This window comes from Pungitius pungitius, chromosome 20 (genome assembly GCF_949316345.1).
Source record: "Pungitius pungitius chromosome 20, fPunPun2.1, whole genome shotgun sequence".
Lineage (NCBI taxonomy): Eukaryota > Metazoa > Chordata > Actinopteri > Perciformes > Gasterosteidae > Pungitius > Pungitius pungitius.
In genome coordinates, this window is record NC_084919.1 from 6728941 (window position 1) to 6747187 (window position 18247).

Below are 18247 nucleotides of genomic sequence, written 5' to 3' on the forward strand. Positions count from 1 at the left end.
TGCTTTTATTAGCACGAATGCAAATGAATCACACACACACACAAGAACAATTTATCATACAGAGACATTTATCTAAATGATAATCTATAGATTAGGGCTGCAATGAATCGATAAAATCAATAAAAATTAATTATTCAGTGTTGGCAACAAATACCACTATCGATTCGTTGAGTCGCGGGATTATTACGTCACTCAATGAGTCAATGCATCTGTGAATTGTGTGAAGGCGGTTCACAGCTTCACCTGCAACAACTGTAATGCCGTGTCATTTGCATTTATCAAACAAAATCAATTCATAACCAAAGTAAATCGTGTAAGCAAACAAAAGACCTTTCCAGCTCTGCTCAAAATAACCTGTTGCTAAAGTAGGTATTTAGATAATACCAGTATTCTGTCAAAAGTCCTGGAAATAATCTTAATGGACAGATTAAATGAGTTTGTTCACTCCTTAGGTAACCAGTTCGGCTATAAAGCCAAACATGGCACTGACCTGTGAACATATGCCTTAAAGGAAATTGTAAACCAATATAGAGATCAAAACTCATCTGTTCTCGTGTGTTTCATTGATCCTCAAAAGCTTTTGACCAGTTGAAAAGCCTGTAATACTGGGTGCATTAATGATTAATGAATCATTTTATGTATCCAGATGATCTTGTGATTTTTAGCCCAAGCAGTGCTGGTCTCCAGCAGCTCCTTAATACATGTACTGTCTATGGTGTGGAATATGATGTAAAATACAATGCCAGGAAGAGTGCTATTTGAATTTGTAGAACTTTTTCTAAAATTCCCTAATTTTAAATTGTCTGTTAATCACCTTGTTTCCTGTGATAAGGTCAAATATCTTGGACATTTTACTACAGAACAGATGGACGATGATGATATTTATAGGTAATATCGTAAGAAAGACAAGTCTACAGAGACTCCAAGTAGCATAGTGTATTGTGATTATCCTGGGTTTGTCAAATATAAAGTTATAAAATATAAGGTTATAAAGTAATAATGATGTCTATAAAGACTGTTCCTGGCATCTAAATAAGGCACCAAAATCAGAGTTGCTATACGGTTCATATTCATTTACTTTAAAAGTTCTAAAATAAGATGACTTATCAATAGGGAAGGTGAGTAAACACTTAAAATCATGCTGAAAATGTTGGAACAAAAGTAAACCAAACCAGTAAATCAAACCTCCATGTTGTACACTTAAACTTTATTAAGTCAAGGTCAAATCTAAGTGGTTGTTGGGGTGAATTCTCAAACACGTCCGGATGAAGTTCTTGCATGCTGGAGAGAGAGAAGAAATATGAGGTCATCAGATTGTGAAATGAAAGGAGCAGATTAATGTCTGTCGACATGTTTACTACACTTTACTACTAAAATACAGTACCAGTGAAAGGTTTAGAAAAAGCTACTCATTACATTAAATGAAAGCCAATCATACGACAAATCGACTGGACTGGTTAGTAGGCCTGAGATATACAATAACATAACTTATTAAATTAATATTTTATATAAGGGTATTTTTTGATGTATTGATACAAGACATCTAAATCCATTAGCCTACATTCAAAAATGTGACTTTGTGAATGTAGGCTAATGGCCTTCCACAAGGACGGGAGTTTGAGTCTCTGTGTGCATCTATTGTTGTGTGTCTCTGTGTGCATCTATTATTGTGTGTCTCTGTGTGCATCTATTGTTGTGTGTCTCTGTGTGCATCTATTATTGTGTGTCTCTGTGTGCATCTATTGTTGTGTGTCTCTGTGTGCATCTATTGTTGTGTGTCTCTGTGTACATCTTTTGTTGTGTGTCTCTGTGTGCATCTATTATTGTGTGTCTCTGTGTACATCTATTGTTATGTGTCTCTGTGTTCATATATGTCAGTGTGTCTCTGTGTTCATATATGTCAGTGTGTCTCTGTGTTCATATATGTCAGTGTGTGTGATGTTGACCTATCTGAGCCATGGGTGGATCTTGAGCTGCTCCAACGTGGGACGGTCATCGGCGTCGACAGTCAAACATGTCTGAATGAAGTCGTTGCAGTCTGGAGAGAGACAGAGAAGAAATGTGAGGACCATCACAAGAATGTGAAATGAACGGAGCAGATATGTGTCTGTCGACATCTTGTGTATTATTTTTACTTTTGGAGATAAATTTGGGAATTTTCTGATGCCTCCTCAGCAGCCTAACGGTGTTGAAAACGTCCTCTACGTCCACTGCCTTGAATGCGACCGCTCCGATCTGGTACACTGTGGTTGGTTCGGCTCTGTAGCTCCTATTCCAGAAAACCTCTGGGGTGATCAGAGTACCTAGAACATACAAACACAATAAAAAGACAGTGAGAATGAGAGTCACAGGCTGTAAAGTGTGGGAGCAGAGCCAGGCATCTTACCGTAGAAGGTCTCATAAAACGCATCACTCTCATTGAAACTGCTGAGACCAAAGTCAATGAGGCGAACGCGCGGCACCTCCGAGCTCGTCTCAATTAGCATGTTCTCTGGCTTTATGTCTCGGTGGAAAATGTTCTTGTTTTTGAGATCAATTGCTGCGTCGACAAGCTGCCTGAGTATGACCTGAAGGACAAAAAGAGAGAGACGAGGGATCAGAAGGGGGGATGTTTGACACGTTTTCATCGCTGTAACTCTGCGCCCCAGCAGCTCACCTTGGCTTCTTCTTCTCTCAAGAATCCTCCTTTTTTTATGAGATAGTTATTGAAATCGACAGCAGGCATCGGCCTCTCCAGAACCAGGATCAGCTCCTTGTCCAACTGGTACCAGTCCAGCATGGAAATGTGTGGTGATGCCGCCTCTGAATCGGCCGCCAGCTTTAACATGACGGCAACCTCTATGGAGATCTGCTTCCCATCCTTGTCCTGATATCACATGAGAGTTCAGAATTAAAGAGGCCCACAATTCCTCCGTAATAAATTCCCAAACAGTGTGTAGAATATAGAACATTTTAACCGCCTCAGGTGCTTCTCACCCACCACATGTGTGCAGTAGATGTATTTGTTGGGGATGCGTTTAATGGCAACCTACAAGATAGAAACAATTTTTTTTTTAGCACTTCCTGAACATATTGTATGTGTGTGTCTGTGTGTGTGTGTGTGTGTGTGTGTAGGAACGTGTGTGTAACACTTACAGGTAGCTTATCTGCTTTGCGCTGGCCAGCAAACACACATCCACATCCTCCTTCATTGAGCTTTTCCAGCTGTCTATATTTAGCCTTAAATTCTTCTGAACAGACACAAACATTTTGACACCAACTACAGTTTATGTTAAATGTTACGTACTAAACTCTAATATGAATCCCTTCCAATTATAATTTCACACTGAAGCCAAACTAGTGACCTTGTTTTTTTCTTTTTTCGGGTCCTCTCCAAAAAGAACGCGGGCTCTGTCATGTGTGTCCCCCCTCGATTAACAGTTTAAATTCACAGGTCTTCTCAATATCGGCCCACATCGTAGGTTGGTTGTTATTGTTTACTTCAACTTGCTCGGATTACAATGCCAGCATAAAGTATGTCATAAGGCGGATATTATGGTCTCAGGTTTTGACATATCGGTACAAACAACTAAGAACCGCCGTTGAAATATTATTAGAGACAGACATTTAAAAACCTGATGGAAAACCCATGCATCAGCATAAATATGTATTATTAGGAGGCTGGAAAAGTGTGTATTTCTTTGTTGTTTTCAGTGAATTTGAAGTTTTAGATACATATACCAAGACCCCAGCTAATGTACATTCAGTTCATTCAGAGTTCAGAGTTTTTTAGAGTTCATCTCCCACAACTCTCTGAACCCCGTGTTTAGTGAACTTATGATGGGATGCATCATTATGGTTGAAATGCACTTACTGTTAGTCGCTTTGGATAAAATCGTCAGCTAAATGACATGTAATGTAATGTCCAGCACCAGTTTCCCACATTCAGCTTACCAGTGTCTGTTGAGGGGGACGCTGACTGATGCTTAGTGGCTCTTGGCCTTGCCGCTTTGATGAGTGTCGATGTTCTTAGACTGGCTTTTCTTCTGACCCTCTTTTTCGGGATCCTCTCTTCGGACAATGAACCATGGTCGGATGAGTTTTTATCGTCATCTAACAATGACAAAACCAAAATGAAACATTGACTTTATGTGAACTAAAGTCACTAACTGCAAGAGACGGTCATCTTTTATCATTTCACGGTTCAGACTCAAAGAAACGGTCTCGATAACAGGAATTTATCTCAAGGTACCAACTTTTTATTAGAACCGTCTCCACCTGTTAAGTCCAATAAATAATTAACACTAGAAAATGCAGACTTCCGTCTGGATTCCTCACTTACCCGGAGATCTTTTCAGGGCCGCAGAACGCGTCATCATCGCCTTTTCAGACTCATGCGATGTTTAAAAAAGGAAACACTTTAGTGTATATAATTCTCGAGCTGCACTAACTGAGTTTGCCACAGAGTGTGTTCTTATACTGTAGGAAGGGGAACATGGAACATCAAAGCTAGAACTTGGAACACACACTCTAAAAAAAAAAGATATTTTACTTAACTAAGTTATGTCAACCGGTTGCACACAACTTTGTTATTTAAATAGGAAAAGCAATATAGTATTAACGTGAACAACATATTAGTAAGTAAATCTTACTTAATTATCTTACTTTAAATGGACATAATATTGCTACATTGTATAAACACAACCACATGTTGGATTTTATGGAGGAGAAAAAATGACAAGTATAAATAAATACAGGAATAAATAAATAAATGCGTAAATAAATGTATAAATACAGGAATTAATGAATAAACATTTATTCATTGCAGCGATTGTGATTCAAAACATACTTAGTCCTTTTTATTATGTAACGGTTACTATTATTTATTTAGTAGATATTAATTAACGCCCTTCCCAGTTGTTACAGTGTAATTTGTTAATTGGCAGGACCAGAACATGTTATAGTCTAAAATTAAAATAGTGCAAGCGATGCAGTACTTTGAGTTGTAGCATATTTAGAGGTGCTGTTATTGACCCTGGCTCCAAACTGAATCTGGTATGTTCATGGAAAGTTATTTTCCCCCATCTGCTTTAATTTTTGACAATGTTAGTTTCAGTAATTGAGTTGATAATTTCTTATTTTCGAGATATAAAAGGCTTTTACCGCTGGTGGCGAGGTCAGAATTTTCTCATACAATGAGTCTTGCAGTTGACGTATTAAATCTCTTTAAGTTTGAAGTATAAACATTTTTGATCATGGATAAACCTATAATAATTCCTTTTCGTTTTCCTATTTTTGAGCAGGTGTTAATATACCAACTTACTTGTAGATGAGCCCCTATCCTAACAACATTAAATAAATAGTAACGGAAGTGAGAACAATGTACTGAGGCGCAACTGAATCCCCTCACCCCATGTCCAAAAATGTGAGAAATCCAGAGTGACAGTGAGGAGCATGTTGATAACACTCATGTACAGTACAATATACAGTAAAAGCAAGTAGAAATTGATTCATAAATAATTAGATTTATTATGTTGAATAATAAAACATGTCTTGGAAAACCATGGATAACATCAGCTTAGTGGAATTGATACGTCAACTGACAGTATAAAACTTGGGAGCATTATGCATTTTCATGCAGTAAAAAAAAACACTAGTCAGTATAGGCCATTAGAACGTTTAAAAGAGGCTGAGCTGGTTGTTTTGAGGTATTTCGGTTTCCGGAATGTTCTTCAAGCATAAAGAAATAAACGCATTGGGCTGTCGATAGTTGACCTATCCACCCATTATAGAGACACTACAGCCATGTTATTCCTTTGGTATAACACGGTTTAGAAAATATTAGTAAGTATGAAGTAAAAACTCTCTCTTCTGTAAATCAAACGTGTGACATCTTCAAGTACAAAGTACCTTAATTCTCTGGTTTCGGGCTATGAAAGAGTGTTCATCACGTTTACAAATACTGATTTTACTTTTATAGGCCATGGAAAGAACATATCTAAATATATTATTTTTCTGGATGAGAGGTCATCGAGTAAACAGGAACAAAGGCTCACAAAGGATCTGGGTACTAGCAGCCACGCCTTCTCTGTGCAGCTAACTTAGTCATGGCAAGGCAAAGTAGGAGAACACCCACAAAAAAATGCAAACCATTGCAGAAACTACACGGCCTTCACTTGCAGTCACGTGACCATAAAAGTCGCCCGTCAGCACTTATGCCTGCGTGGGGTCAGACAGAACGCTCCGTTGGTCTCTCTCATCTTCTCCTTGTGTTGGGCCTGGACCAGACCGAACACCACCTCCGCCAGGGACATGCGTCCTCCCGTCCGCACCGGCAGGTAGGCAGCCGTCCCGGAGCGCGCCCTCTTTCTGCGCACGGTGCTGATGAAGTAGGTGCGGACTTTCCCCTGACACTCGCTCACCTACAACGACACCAGCGGTTCACTGAATGTGGCCCTTGAGGTTTTTTTCATTGTCGATACTCATTGACAAGTAGGGTGACGGTGCAGTCTTTCTGTACATCTGTACATCTACACGTGTCATGCACTCAGGTGGCCTCCTGATCAGTGATGCAACTTGTTTATGCCTCTGTTGTTTCTCTTCGCCAGTAGATGTCGCCTTTGTCCGACAACAAACAATTTGACCGAAGCTTCACCTCAGTTAAACCCTGTGTGACACAAAATGGCATTCGTACAGCTAAACGGCACTCTCAATTACCTGTCAAGGTGTGAAAGAAATCAAAAGTGCTCGGTTAGTTTTAGTAAGAAGTATTCTACATCATGCTTTATTCAATTGAAACAAAGCTAAAAAAAACACTAAAGCGGATTCTTCACATGGGACCCATGGTACATGAACTATATGGATATGAAGCTTATCCACAACAAAATACGTTTCCCTCAAGATCTAGTTGCTGATGTTGAGGACCTGTTTGTGTTTGCAGAGACAGGGCTGCCTAATAATGCCCTCTCTTCGCACGCCTTAACTTTACACACACTACGAACTCCACTGATCATTACTGAGCCCCATTCTTGAAAGGGGGCTGTTGCCCTTCCAAATATATTCCAAACGGCCACTTGCCACTCACCCCCTTGACAAAGATTTCCCCGCGGAGCTCCAAGACAAATCCCAATTTGGCCAGGATGGGGCGCGTGGCCTCGGGCACCTGGATACGTCCGCTCACACCGGTGGTGTCCATGCGGCTGGCCAGGTTCACCGTGGAGCCCCAGATGTCGTACTGCGGCTTGGTGGCGCCGATCACCCCCGCGACCACCGGCCCGTGGGCGATGCCTGTTTTTCAGTTCAACACAGACGAATAATGTACACGTATTAAATCGATGGCGTCATGAAGCCTCGCAGGGAGCTGTTTGAATGGAGCATCCAACGTTTTATGTGTGCGGGAGGTGAGCGGCCTACCAACACGCAGCTGAAAGTTTTTGTCCGAGAGCCTGTTGATCTCCCTCAAGGTCTCCTGCATCGCCAGGGCAAACATGACCAGCTCACTCAGGTGGTTCCATTCATCCGCGGGTGCCTGAGGGAGAGACGGATAGATGGTTGAGGGACAGAAAGCTGGTGGGATATCGCAGATGCTGATGCAGGTGCAGATGATCGAAGAAAACTGCAGAGTGTCTAGAACACATATGTCAATCATCTCAAGGCCCGCGGGCCAGTTGCTGTATCGCCGGCGCGCACCGTCGGACCATCAGCGCCTCCCGACCCCCGCCAGCCGAACCAATCGGCAGTCGTCAGTATCTGGCCCGAACCTGAAATGAGTTTGACACCCCTGGTCTAGAAGAAGAAGTCCCACCTGTCTTTCGGGGGCTAAGCCCGAGGCTGCCATGTAGCAGCTCCCAATGGTCTTGATCTTCTCCACGTAGTGGAAGTACGACTCCTCCAACAACTTGTGCAATATGCAGAGAGGAAGATATTAGTTCAATGTCATGCAGTAGAGTAATGCAATGCAGCATTATTCATCCTTATCAGCCCAGATGAAAGAGTTATTCTAATGGGAATACCATAAATATATACAAATATATGTATACATTTATCTGTGATCAAATTCACTGAATATTCACCTCATCAAAGCCAGCAATGATCTCATCGAGAAGTCGCAGGCAGTCCACTCCTTCATGTTTGATCTCTTTCTGCTCAAAGTACTCGTTGAATCCAGCGACGTAGGCAAACATGACACCAACTTCATTGTAGGACTGGGAGTAAAGCTCCTGAAAAGAAAATGGTGACATGCCCTTTTATCTTCCTTCTTACAATGAAAATGTACGAATGTGTGTTAACGTTTGGGAAATAAAAATAAAAAGTCCATCGAAACATTGTAGATAAAAATAAGAGAGTTTCACTCACCTTTCATATACTAATTTGAAATAAAAGAGAATATGTACTTCATGTACTTTACAACTTTGTTAAAACCACGCAACAGATAAACTAATTAACAACATGAATAAATAAATATCATTTTGATATACACTTGTTTTCTTCATATTTGGTTCCTGCTGAGATAAAGGCAAAAAACACTTGAGGCCGACACAGTGAGAGCTGAGGTCATGTTTTCTGCACCTCGTCATTCTTGCTCCGGTCCAGAAAGTGTCGCGCCACATGCACCGGCAGGATGTTGTGCAAAAGACACTCGTTGTGTTCCCGCAATTCTCTCATGTCCTCCACTTCCTGTTGGGCCTGTAGACGCCACAGGAAGTCCAGTCTGGCAGTGGCCTCCCACTGGGAAGTAAATGATGGATAAAACGTTCAGTGTACAACATAATACTTAATCTATCAGTTAAAATACATTGCAAATAAGACGAGGAAACTAAACAGCAATATGTTCAACACGGGGAAACCTCAACGGTACCTGCCGTCCATTGTAGAAGACAGCAACAATAAACATGGCCATGAGAATGATGGAGATTCCTTTTATCCTGACATAGTGAGATCTGAGCAGGGTAAGAGGTGGATAATAAAGATTTAAACAAAAAAAAACATATTCCTTTCAACACAATATATGCTTCATTTCATTTCTCATGACTTTTTTTGACATAATAAATTATGAATTTTGTTATAACATTTTCAGATATATAATTGATATATAGGTACAGCATGAGTAAAATCTGCAGATCATCAAATAATAATGGTAATGATAATGGCATGGTGATATTATGATTGCTACTACATTTATTTTATTCAAATAATTGTGATGAGACGGAAGGTTTTAATCTACCCAGTAAAATACAACTTATGTATCGTTGCACCACATTGATAAACCACAAAAAAGCATAATGTACTGTTGTATACGTAATAAGTAATATTAAAAAATAGGGACTTTAATGGAATATTTTGAGACTTTTATAATGCTACTTCGACTGTATTTTTACTATTGAAGTAATTCTCCACCATTGTACAAGTACAGTATATTTATACAGTCGACAACCAACACACTCCAAATAGCAGTAAATGAATACTCAACATTTTTGATACTAAGCAAAGTGTTTTGCTCCGACCTGTGCAGTGTATCGTGGCGTGTTAGTGTGAGGAAGGCCAGGTGGATGAGGTAGGAGTAGACGGCCATCGCCAGCAGCAGCACTGCCAGCTTCAGCAGAGAGTTTAGACGCAGGAACACAGCACAAGTCACCATGGCGATTACGCCACTCAATATAAAGACCTGTGTGGAGTAATTGAAGAGAGCGAAAAAGAAAAGTACTTAGATGTCATCACCTTTTTAATGGAAAAAAAATAGGCATTGGTTAAGAAACCTCATATATGAAACGTGATAATGTTTAATTTAACACCGAATGCTTATGTGTACAGACATTATTGTTATCTTTTGTTAATTGCATATTTTGTGTGTGGCCTTCTTGACCTCCGGGTAAGAGCAGACGGTGAGTGGAAGTGGGGCTGTGTTGGGTCTGTCCGTTGCATCGCCCCCCCCTGTGTCTGCAAGAATGCACCACACCTGGAAACAGGTACACGGACCAAAATATTCACATGAAAACTAACAAAAAACTAAAAGAAGGAGTCTTATAAAGTAACAGAAACATATTGATCATTTTAAAATAGTTTTTTATTTCATGATGATACGCATGCAAGCATAGTTCTTTGTGTCATCTGCAGCCCACTGTTCACATGTCAGCAGGTGGTCTCACTAGTCTGTTCATCTAAGATGGGGATCACGCAAACAGAAGGAGACTCTCACTGAGGTTCCCTTGCAAAGTTCAATTTTACATGGAAATCTCTCCACCTCCTCCAAAGACCAGGCATAAACAGCACAGAAGTTGTTCAGTGTTGTGTTGTTTGGACTCTCACCATGTCCGTAGAGACCGAGCCAAAGTTGATGACGATGGCTGCGAGGGTGAGGAGGTTGCGGGCGCTGTTGTTCTCGTGGATCCAGCAGCACACTTCCTGTAGTGACGAAGGAGTGGATCTGAACTCTTCAGCCAGGGCCAACAGCAGCAGCAGCATGTAGACAAACAGGAAGATGGAAAACTGGACGACAGCTGGGAACAGCCTGCACAGGAGAATGAAGAGGCATGGGACAGGAAGTTGAAGATAATCCAGGGATACAATTTTAAAAAGAAGAAGAGCGTGAAATACACTCACCTAAAGGATTATTAGGAACACCATACTAATACTGTGTTTGACCCCCTTTCACCTTCAGAACTGCCTTAATTCTACGTGGCATTGATTCAACAAGGTGCTGAAAGCATTTTGGCCCATATTGATAGGATAGCATCTTGCAGATGATGGAGATTTGTGGGATGCACATTCAGGGCACGAAGCTCGTCTTAAAGAGCTTGTAACACCGTATTTCCCTACAAGGCATCTGCGCTCTATAGATGCTGGTCACTCGTGGTTCCTAGAGTTTTAAAAAGTAGGATGGGGGCCGGAGCCTTCAGTTATCAAGCTCCTCTTTTTCAGGTTAGCCTGGACCAGCCCTTAGTTAAGCTGCTTTAGGCTTGGACTGCCGGGGGACTTCTTAGGACACACGAGCCCCTCTCTCACTTTCACTCTCTCCTTCCACAATAATCCAGGCTTTATTAATGTACATCACTAATTCAGCTTCCTTCATTCAGCTTCCCTTTTTCCCCATTATAGGGTTTCTTTCATTTTTTGGGGAGTTTTTCCTGTGCCGATGTGAGGGTTTCGGGACAGAGGTTACAATTTAAAATGAATTGAATTGAATCATCTTATGTTGCATTTCACCTCAGGGTTTTTGTTATTCCATTAAAATGTTCATTTGTCTAGTGATGTGTACGTTTATATGTTTGATGTTTGTGTGAAAATTATAATTAAACATATTACTTTTACAAGAGCTTGACAGAGACAAGCTTTTAATAATAACCCCCCCCTGAGAAAACATGAAAATTAAACCGACTAAATTAGTAGTGTCTCTCTACCTTGGTGCAGGAATTAGGGCCTGGACAGTGACGAGAAACAGGAACATGATGAAGGAGCAGACCAGGTTGGAGTTGAACATTTCATCCCTCATCTGGGAGAACTGGTAAAACCGAAAACACCACTTAAATCACAGCATTCATTTATTTCCTCCCAACCAAACACCGCACCGAAACCAGCGTGTGCACCTTGTCCTCGATGTGCGTGTCTTTGAACACCAGGGTCAGAGGGGTGATGTGCTCCCGGTGCATGCGCTGACTGCTTTGAACCTCGATGGCGTGTTTGATGCGTTTGTTGATCTCCTTGGAAGTGGACTGCCATATGCTGGCCAGAGAGCCGTCCGTAAAGGAGGCCAGGATCTGCAGAGAAAGATTCGAGCGGTTTGAGGTTAGTCGGGTACCGAGGGCCACCGACGGAAAGCGGTTGGGCAAACACCTACACTGTTCATGTCAATGGCGTTTCTGTCAAAAGGCAGCTTCGGGTTCCAGTTTTGACTGGTTTTCTGAACTTTGGGGGGCTCAGCACGACAACGTTTTTTATTTTCCTCCTGAGGGACGATGAGGAAAGTGTCAATGTTGTGTCTGAGCAGGAACTCGTTCCTGTCACCGCCGTGACCCGCTTCGGTCTCGTAGATGCCTTCCAGGCAGTCCAGAGTGGCTCTTGAGATGTGGATGCGTCTGGATGAACGAAAATAGAACAAGAGAAGAGTTTCGGTGGAAAGATAAGTTTGCCAATTATAGTATGAAGAAGATGTTTGATTTCAACAGTTTTATTCAGAAAACAAAAAAACAAATTGGATTCATACAACTTAAAGATAGTTTCATATTGCCTTTAAAGTTCTCCTTGCAGTAACTTTTAACCAAACAGAATATGTGGTAATCCAGGAAAAGATTGAACGGTTACTTCTGGTGAACGCTGGCACTAGCAGAGGGCTCTCACCCTGGTATGCCGCCGGCTTCCAGCATGTTGGCGATGCTCACGTCCCAGGACCAGACGTCAAACTGCCATTTCTGCAGGCCCAGCACCCCACAGAGGACAGAGCCCGAGTGGATCCCAATCCTCATGTCCATGTCAAAGTTCAGCTGATTCCGCACATACCTTGGTAGCAAAACGACACGTCTGACTTATTATCGACGGCTTTTGGATAGTTGTTTTCATAAGTAGTGAATTGGTGAAGTGAAAAAGAACCCCTCAAGAACTGCAGAGAGTTGAGACTGACTGAATGGTGTTGATCATGTCCAGGCCCAACTCAACACAATGACGGGCGTGGGCAAGCTGTGGCTCAGGGACCCCTGACACGCAGTAGTAACAGTCTCCCAGTATCTTTATCCGCAGGCAGTGGTGCTCCTGTGATGTTAAAGGTTCGAGGCACCAGTGAAAGAGAAAATTAGATGTTGTTAGAATAAGAAATATATGTGGTATCTCAACAAACGAGTTCTTACATCTGCGAGTCGGTCAAAGCGTCCAAAGAGCTCGTTTAAGGTTCGGACCAGATCCTGGGCCGACAGGTTCATGGACAACAAGGTGAAGCCCTTGATGTCTGCAAAAAGAATGCTGCAGAGACGAGTGAAAGGGAAAAGAACACATACACACATAGAAATTGTAACAGCGAATCTTGTTGGCGTGTTTGGTGCCACTAATATGATAAGTATGTGTATAATTGTGTGTCTACCTGACGTCTTTGTACTGGTGGATGTAGATCTTGTGCAACTCCTGAGGGTTAAGTTCATCTTCTAAAGAGATCATGTCACTAATCATCTCCAAGGCAACAAAACGAGGCAGGATCGACAGCACCAGACGCTCCTATGTGGCAACAACAACAAAAACAACAAGAAACAAGAAACTCTATTTATTTAACAGTGTATTGTTGAACACATTGAGTATATTCCTTCATATGCTTCTTAGTCCAATCCATGGCCATCACTGGACCTGTCTCTGGTTCTCCTGCTCAAGTTTGAGGCGACCCTCAATGCAGCGCCGCGTCTCCAGGAAGACTTGTCTTTGGGCATGGTCTGTCAGGTAGTGGATGAACAAGCCGGCCGTGTTCATTCCTAGGTACAGCAGGCCTTTGGCAAACACCTGCATCCGAGGGAAATTTAGCATTCATGAAATTCATCTTTGCCCATTGCATGTGGGCTACAAAGAGGATATGAAATAATGACTGGGGTCTAGTTCTTTTAATTAACTTGAGGGACTTCAGAGGGAAATGTAATATGCATGCTCGTAGACAACATCTGGGGGGATGTAAATGGAAGGAATAATTACAAAGAACCTGGAACGCTGTTTCCATTATTGATAATAGAACATGGTTTTCTGTGCAAAATAAGCTGGTGTACTCGAGGGGGCATCTTCGAGAAATGAGTTCATAGACGGAAATATCATCTTTATAAAGTGCAGGTTCTTCTAGTTCATCAGGATCTGATAAATATGATTCATCTCAGACGTTAAAGTATAGTCATGAACAGTATGTAAGTATGCTATTGATGCTATTGCTGTGATTCTAACCTTTCTCAAAAGCGCTGCGTCATCGTAGCAGCTCAAGATCTCCACTAGCAGGTGCAGCACTGAGGTGGTGGTGCCGGCGCACATGGCCCACAGCAGAGGCAACGGCAGCAGCGTGTACGTGGCGAACAACGCGAACAGCACGTACCATGTCGGGTCTTCTTCCAGTCCATACGCCAGTCCTCCCAGTACCTGCGTGGTCTGCGACAACCAGCAGGCAAGGCCAGCGTAGTGAAGCCACCGCGGGGACATGGAGTCTTTGCAGGTTAACACCACAATGCACAGCCCTACCGCTAACACCATGAAAAGGCCCGTCAGACATCCTCGCACAGTGTCTGTGACTGCCCCGGGCACCATTGCAAGGTACAGGACCAATATGTGCAACTTGGCCAAGGCATCAATTATATTACTAATGGCTAGAGAGTTTCGTCTTTGGCATGCGTAGTGTTGCTGGTAGAGTTTCTCCAAATCACAAGATTTAAAGGTGTGCCTCAGGCTGGGTATGTACACTCCACGAACAGTGTGGCCCCAGTGGACGAAGAAGTCGGCGTCGCTGGCGTATTCGTGCAAAGAACCCCGGGCACTGTGATGGGTGCTGTTGGAGGAACGGGACTGGGAAGGGTGCACTCTGAACGTAGACGAGCGGCGTTTCGTCACCCCGCGGGATGCCTTGTTGCGAATTTGCCTGTTGATCTCCTCCATGTAGGTGTCCGTCACGAAGATTTTACTTGCTGGCTCCACACCCACCTGTCAAACACCGCAGAACAATGGGGTGCATTAGCTTCAACATCTGCAAGTTTTACATTTCACAACCTCTTTACGAATCCTCAAACCATTTGTTTGAATGATAATTCGGTTGGTCAGGAAATGGCTTTATGGTGGAGAGCAAACCAGTTATCTAGTAGTCATCACTAAACTGTGCTTTTGGAACATCCATTATTTCACCCAGCGATACGCATGCAGATAGTGTAATGCTTAGTCATTCAGATCTTGAGACACATTCATTCTGTTGGATTTAAGCTCCCAAACTGAAGAAAATTAATTTAAATGGTCAGTTTTTACAGGGTGGCACCGTGGTGTGGTGGTTAGCGCTGTCGCCTCACAGCAAGAAGGTCCTATGATCAACTCCCCCCAGTGGCCCTTCAGTGTGGAGTCTGCATGTTCTCCCTGGGATTAGGTTGAATGGGAACTCTAAATTGCCTGTAGCTGTATGGACGTGAGTGTGAATGGTGGTTTGTCTCTGTATTGCCATGGATTGGCTGGGAACCAATCCAGGGTGTACCCTGTCTCTTGCCCGAAGTTGGCTGGGATAGACTTCAGCCCCCCTGTGACCCTGAGTATGGAAGAAGTGATTTGAAGACGGATGGATTGATACTTACAGTATTATAAGATTATGTTTAATCTATAGAAATATTATATTTGAAATCTTTGAGCTAATTCCATCACCTCGATATTCATCTTATGGAAGCCCAACACTTTGGTTTTGCGTAAAATAAAGCGGTGGTTTGGAGACCACCACATCTCCTCCCACAGTAATATTATAGTGTGTGGCTGGCGTGGTGTGTGACTGTGTGAGTCACACAGTCACGATCACATAACCTCTGCCCCAGTTGCAACAGGATGCAACAAATCTGCCGATGACAGTGGGGATAATAAATCACCTGGGCACTGAGCTCCTGCTGGATCATGATGTGTTTTACAGCGTTCTGCCAGAGCCTCTTTTTCCGCCTCAACCCGGGGGACAGGCTCACGGCCAGGGAGGGCGGCTCACGCAGCTCCATGGGGTGTGCCTGTATCGTCTCAGAGAAGGTCACCATGGCGATGACCTTAGCTAACCTCATTTGTTGTTGTCAGTTCAGGAAGAGGCAGCAAGAGCTGTGTCACACGTTGATGGTGGAAAAAAAAGAAGAAGAAAAGATGTCAGATTTGCTTTTCTCACAATATCAACATTGTTATTCTCAATGCGACACTGCACAATTTTAATGTTTAGTACCACTCAGGGTGTACAAGACATCCACATAACGTCTTCTGTGACTCTGGAGAAGCTTGGTCAAGAGGATAACCCTGATGATGTCACAACACTGTCATCAGGATTATCTAAGGCTGGGTTTGGAGAGTACACATTTATACCTAAAAGTTTCACCCACTGGAGGGTTCTAATAAATATTGCTTTCTAGTTGAACTGTGGGAAACTTAGGATCAGGGGTATCTGGAGCACGAATCAAAGTGAAGATATCTCAAGCTAAGCTGAAGCTGATAATATTTTTAAGTTAACAATCTTTGAAACTGGTTTTATAAAAAAAACACGCTAAATTGAGCTAAATATCATTTACTATTTTGCCAGTGTGCAAACGATAATTGATTTGACAGACTTCATGGCTCCTGATGTAATCTTTCTTAAAAGGGTTAAAACACATCAGCAAATAATGATTATGTGGACAGAACCGGTTCATGCTGCACATTCAGCATTTTGGGAAGAGACACCAAGTTGCCTCCATGTGGTGATACAGCTTGTGCCAGGCGAAAGCCAGATCCCCAAGAGATTTAGATTAGATTAGATTTACGCACAGGGAGCGTTCAAGTTTATCCGCTGAGTATTATTACATTTCAACATGTGTACTTAGGAGTTCAGGCGCCACGTTTGATCGAGTATACACTTGTTGTGTATAAGCAGGATTCCTTGCAGAACTTCACCTATACTTCCCAGGTACCTGAACAAGGGGAGAAGCCTGAAGATGCCTAAACTCCAGTAACACTTGATGTATAAAGAACAATTTCACAGTCACGCTTGTGGCCACAACTGACCTGTATCCTGTTACATTTTGTGTGTCCACTTGTCATGTCTAGCATTTGCCCCGGGATACATTTGTCCACTTTGTCATATTCCACTTGTGCTGGATCCATTGAAGATAAAAAATGAGCAAATCTGAATATTAAGGAGTAATCCATGAAACGAAAAATGAAAGTTGCGTCAGTCCCAACTGTGATTTGAAATCCAAACAAAAGCAGAGAAAGAGGGGAACGAAGACCCAGCCAAGACCTTCCGGCTGGATTGTGGGTCGTCGCCACGACTATTTTGAAAGTAAGTCAGCGATGGCCACAAAGCAGAGATGGAGTGAGGACTACAAAGAGGATTAGTAAGTCAGCAGACACTGTGCTGCAAAGCTGAGATCGCTGGAACCAAGGCAACGGACCGAAAAATGCGACGCTTTCAACCTTTTGGCCAAGTCGACCATATCGTTTAAGAGCAGAGTTGACCTTTGAATGAAATAGCATGTAGATCAGTGCTTTCTACCTCTCTCTTTTCATCTCTCTTTTTCATTGACTGTACTCTCATTATGCCGGCATCATTGAAATTGTGGGACAAATTGCTGTCTCCTTATTGCTTTTGTGGACTTGGTTGTGTCAGGAGACTAAAGTCCAATTAGAGCCATAAGGTGAACAGATAAAAACATTCCCTTAAAGCTTAGGAACTCAGGCAGAAGGACGCTGAATCATCTACCACCTGGTTACAGCAGCCTGAGGGAATTCAACAGCAAACAGAAGCTAATGAAACCAGGCTCTTCTTAAGCTTCCTTTTGACCAACATTCTTCCTTACAGAAGAATATATACATACATGTTTGTGTGTTTTATACACCTGCAAGCTATAATATGTGGGCTTTGGGATATTATTAAAAGAACAAAAGTGACATGCTAATATGATGAAGACCACCAACATTTGGAGCTGAGGATGTTCACTGTGATTTCAATCCAGACCTCGTTAAAATGCTGTTTCCTGTCGATGGTGCAGCTTAACACAAGTTCAATTTGAAGACCAAAGGCTATGCCAGCATTGTCAAGCATGTGTCTTATGTGTCTAGTTTTATGGATGTTAACTCTCTGTAATACATATACAGTCAGTCCAAAAATATTATATTAATTGATGGATATCTTCAATCGTTCTTCTCCCTTTCAAAAAACAATTATTTCAGCCCAGTGGATGATTGATGAAATATTTTATCCACATGCTTTCAGAAACACTGACAGCACATAAGGCTGATTAATGTTAATGCACCGCAAGAACTATTATGTGTAAAAACATGCACAAATGATCTGATAATCGGGGCATTAGGTACTATTGTATTGTATTAGCATTTTGTGGTACACAATTTTCTTGACATTTTGTTGTGTTGATTCCCTGAGTTGTTATTGCATCCTGATGTTGTTTGTAAGTTTCCCTTCAACAAATGCAATGGATGATTCCATTCAGAGTCACTTGATACAGTTAAGTACTGACCTAGTATTAGTATTTTCATGTTTGCTGTATCAAACATGGCCCTAACCCTAACCCTAACCCATATCAGCAGCAACACAGTGATAAATTACACTGTA

At 42.2% G+C, this 18247-nt stretch overlaps 2 protein-coding genes across 2 annotated transcripts; both read right to left on the reverse strand.

The window, feature by feature from the left end:
* Positions 1 to 1946: 1946 nt before the first annotated feature.
* pimr128 (Pim proto-oncogene, serine/threonine kinase, related 128) lies at positions 1947 to 4355 on the reverse strand. The gene is made up of 8 exons (XM_037450138.2): positions 4322 to 4355; positions 3934 to 4092; positions 3136 to 3230; positions 2981 to 3028; positions 2657 to 2866; positions 2387 to 2567; positions 2136 to 2303; positions 1947 to 2038 (listed from the first exon to the last, which is right to left on the reverse strand). Exons 1-8 carry the CDS (start codon positions 4353 to 4355, stop codon positions 1947 to 1949), a joined length of 987 nt encoding a protein of 328 aa, XP_037306035.2.
* Positions 4356 to 5536: 1181 nt separating this feature from the next.
* si:dkey-206f10.1 (adenylate cyclase type 8) lies at positions 5537 to 15748 on the reverse strand. Its single transcript, XM_037449522.2, has 20 exons — positions 15537 to 15748; positions 13879 to 14622; positions 13303 to 13452; positions 13046 to 13176; positions 12816 to 12927; positions 12593 to 12720; positions 12313 to 12471; positions 11813 to 12050; positions 11562 to 11732; positions 11376 to 11476; positions 10285 to 10486; positions 9842 to 9934; positions 9483 to 9643; positions 8837 to 8918; positions 8548 to 8706; positions 8052 to 8198; positions 7784 to 7876; positions 7393 to 7507; positions 7064 to 7266; positions 5537 to 6401 (listed from the first exon to the last, which is right to left on the reverse strand). The coding sequence occupies exons 1-20, from the start codon at positions 15714 to 15716 to the stop codon at positions 6186 to 6188; spliced, it is 3585 nt and encodes a 1194-aa protein (XP_037305419.1). The 5' UTR covers positions 15717 to 15748; the 3' UTR covers positions 5537 to 6185.
* Positions 15749 to 18247: the final 2499 nt, after the last annotated feature.

What these genes read in the sequence shown, in the direction of transcription:
- pimr128 (XM_037450138.2), bottom strand. Translation starts at nt 4,355, where the DNA reads ATGACGCGTTCTGCGGCCCTGAAAAGATCTCCGG. An exon ending in GTCCCCCTCAACAGACACTG is followed by an intron (nt 3,231 to 3,933) that starts GTAAGCTGAATG and finishes GTGTCTGTTCAG; the next exon opens with AAGAATTTAAGGCTAAATAT. An exon ending in TCCCAAATTTATCTCCAAAA is followed by an intron (nt 2,039 to 2,135) that starts GTAAAAATAATA and finishes GTCTCTCTCCAG; the next exon opens with ACTGCAACGACTTCATTCAG.
- si:dkey-206f10.1 (XM_037449522.2), bottom strand. Translation starts at nt 15,716, where the DNA reads ATGAGGTTAGCTAAGGTCATCGCCATGGTGACCTTCTCTGAGACGATA. An exon ending in GCTTTGACCGACTCGCAGAT is followed by an intron (nt 12,721 to 12,815) that starts GTAAGAACTCGT and finishes TTAACATCACAG; the next exon opens with GAGCACCACTGCCTGCGGAT. An exon ending in GACATGATCAACACCATTCA is followed by an intron (nt 12,472 to 12,592) that starts GTCAGTCTCAAC and finishes TTTGCTACCAAG; the next exon opens with GTATGTGCGGAATCAGCTGA.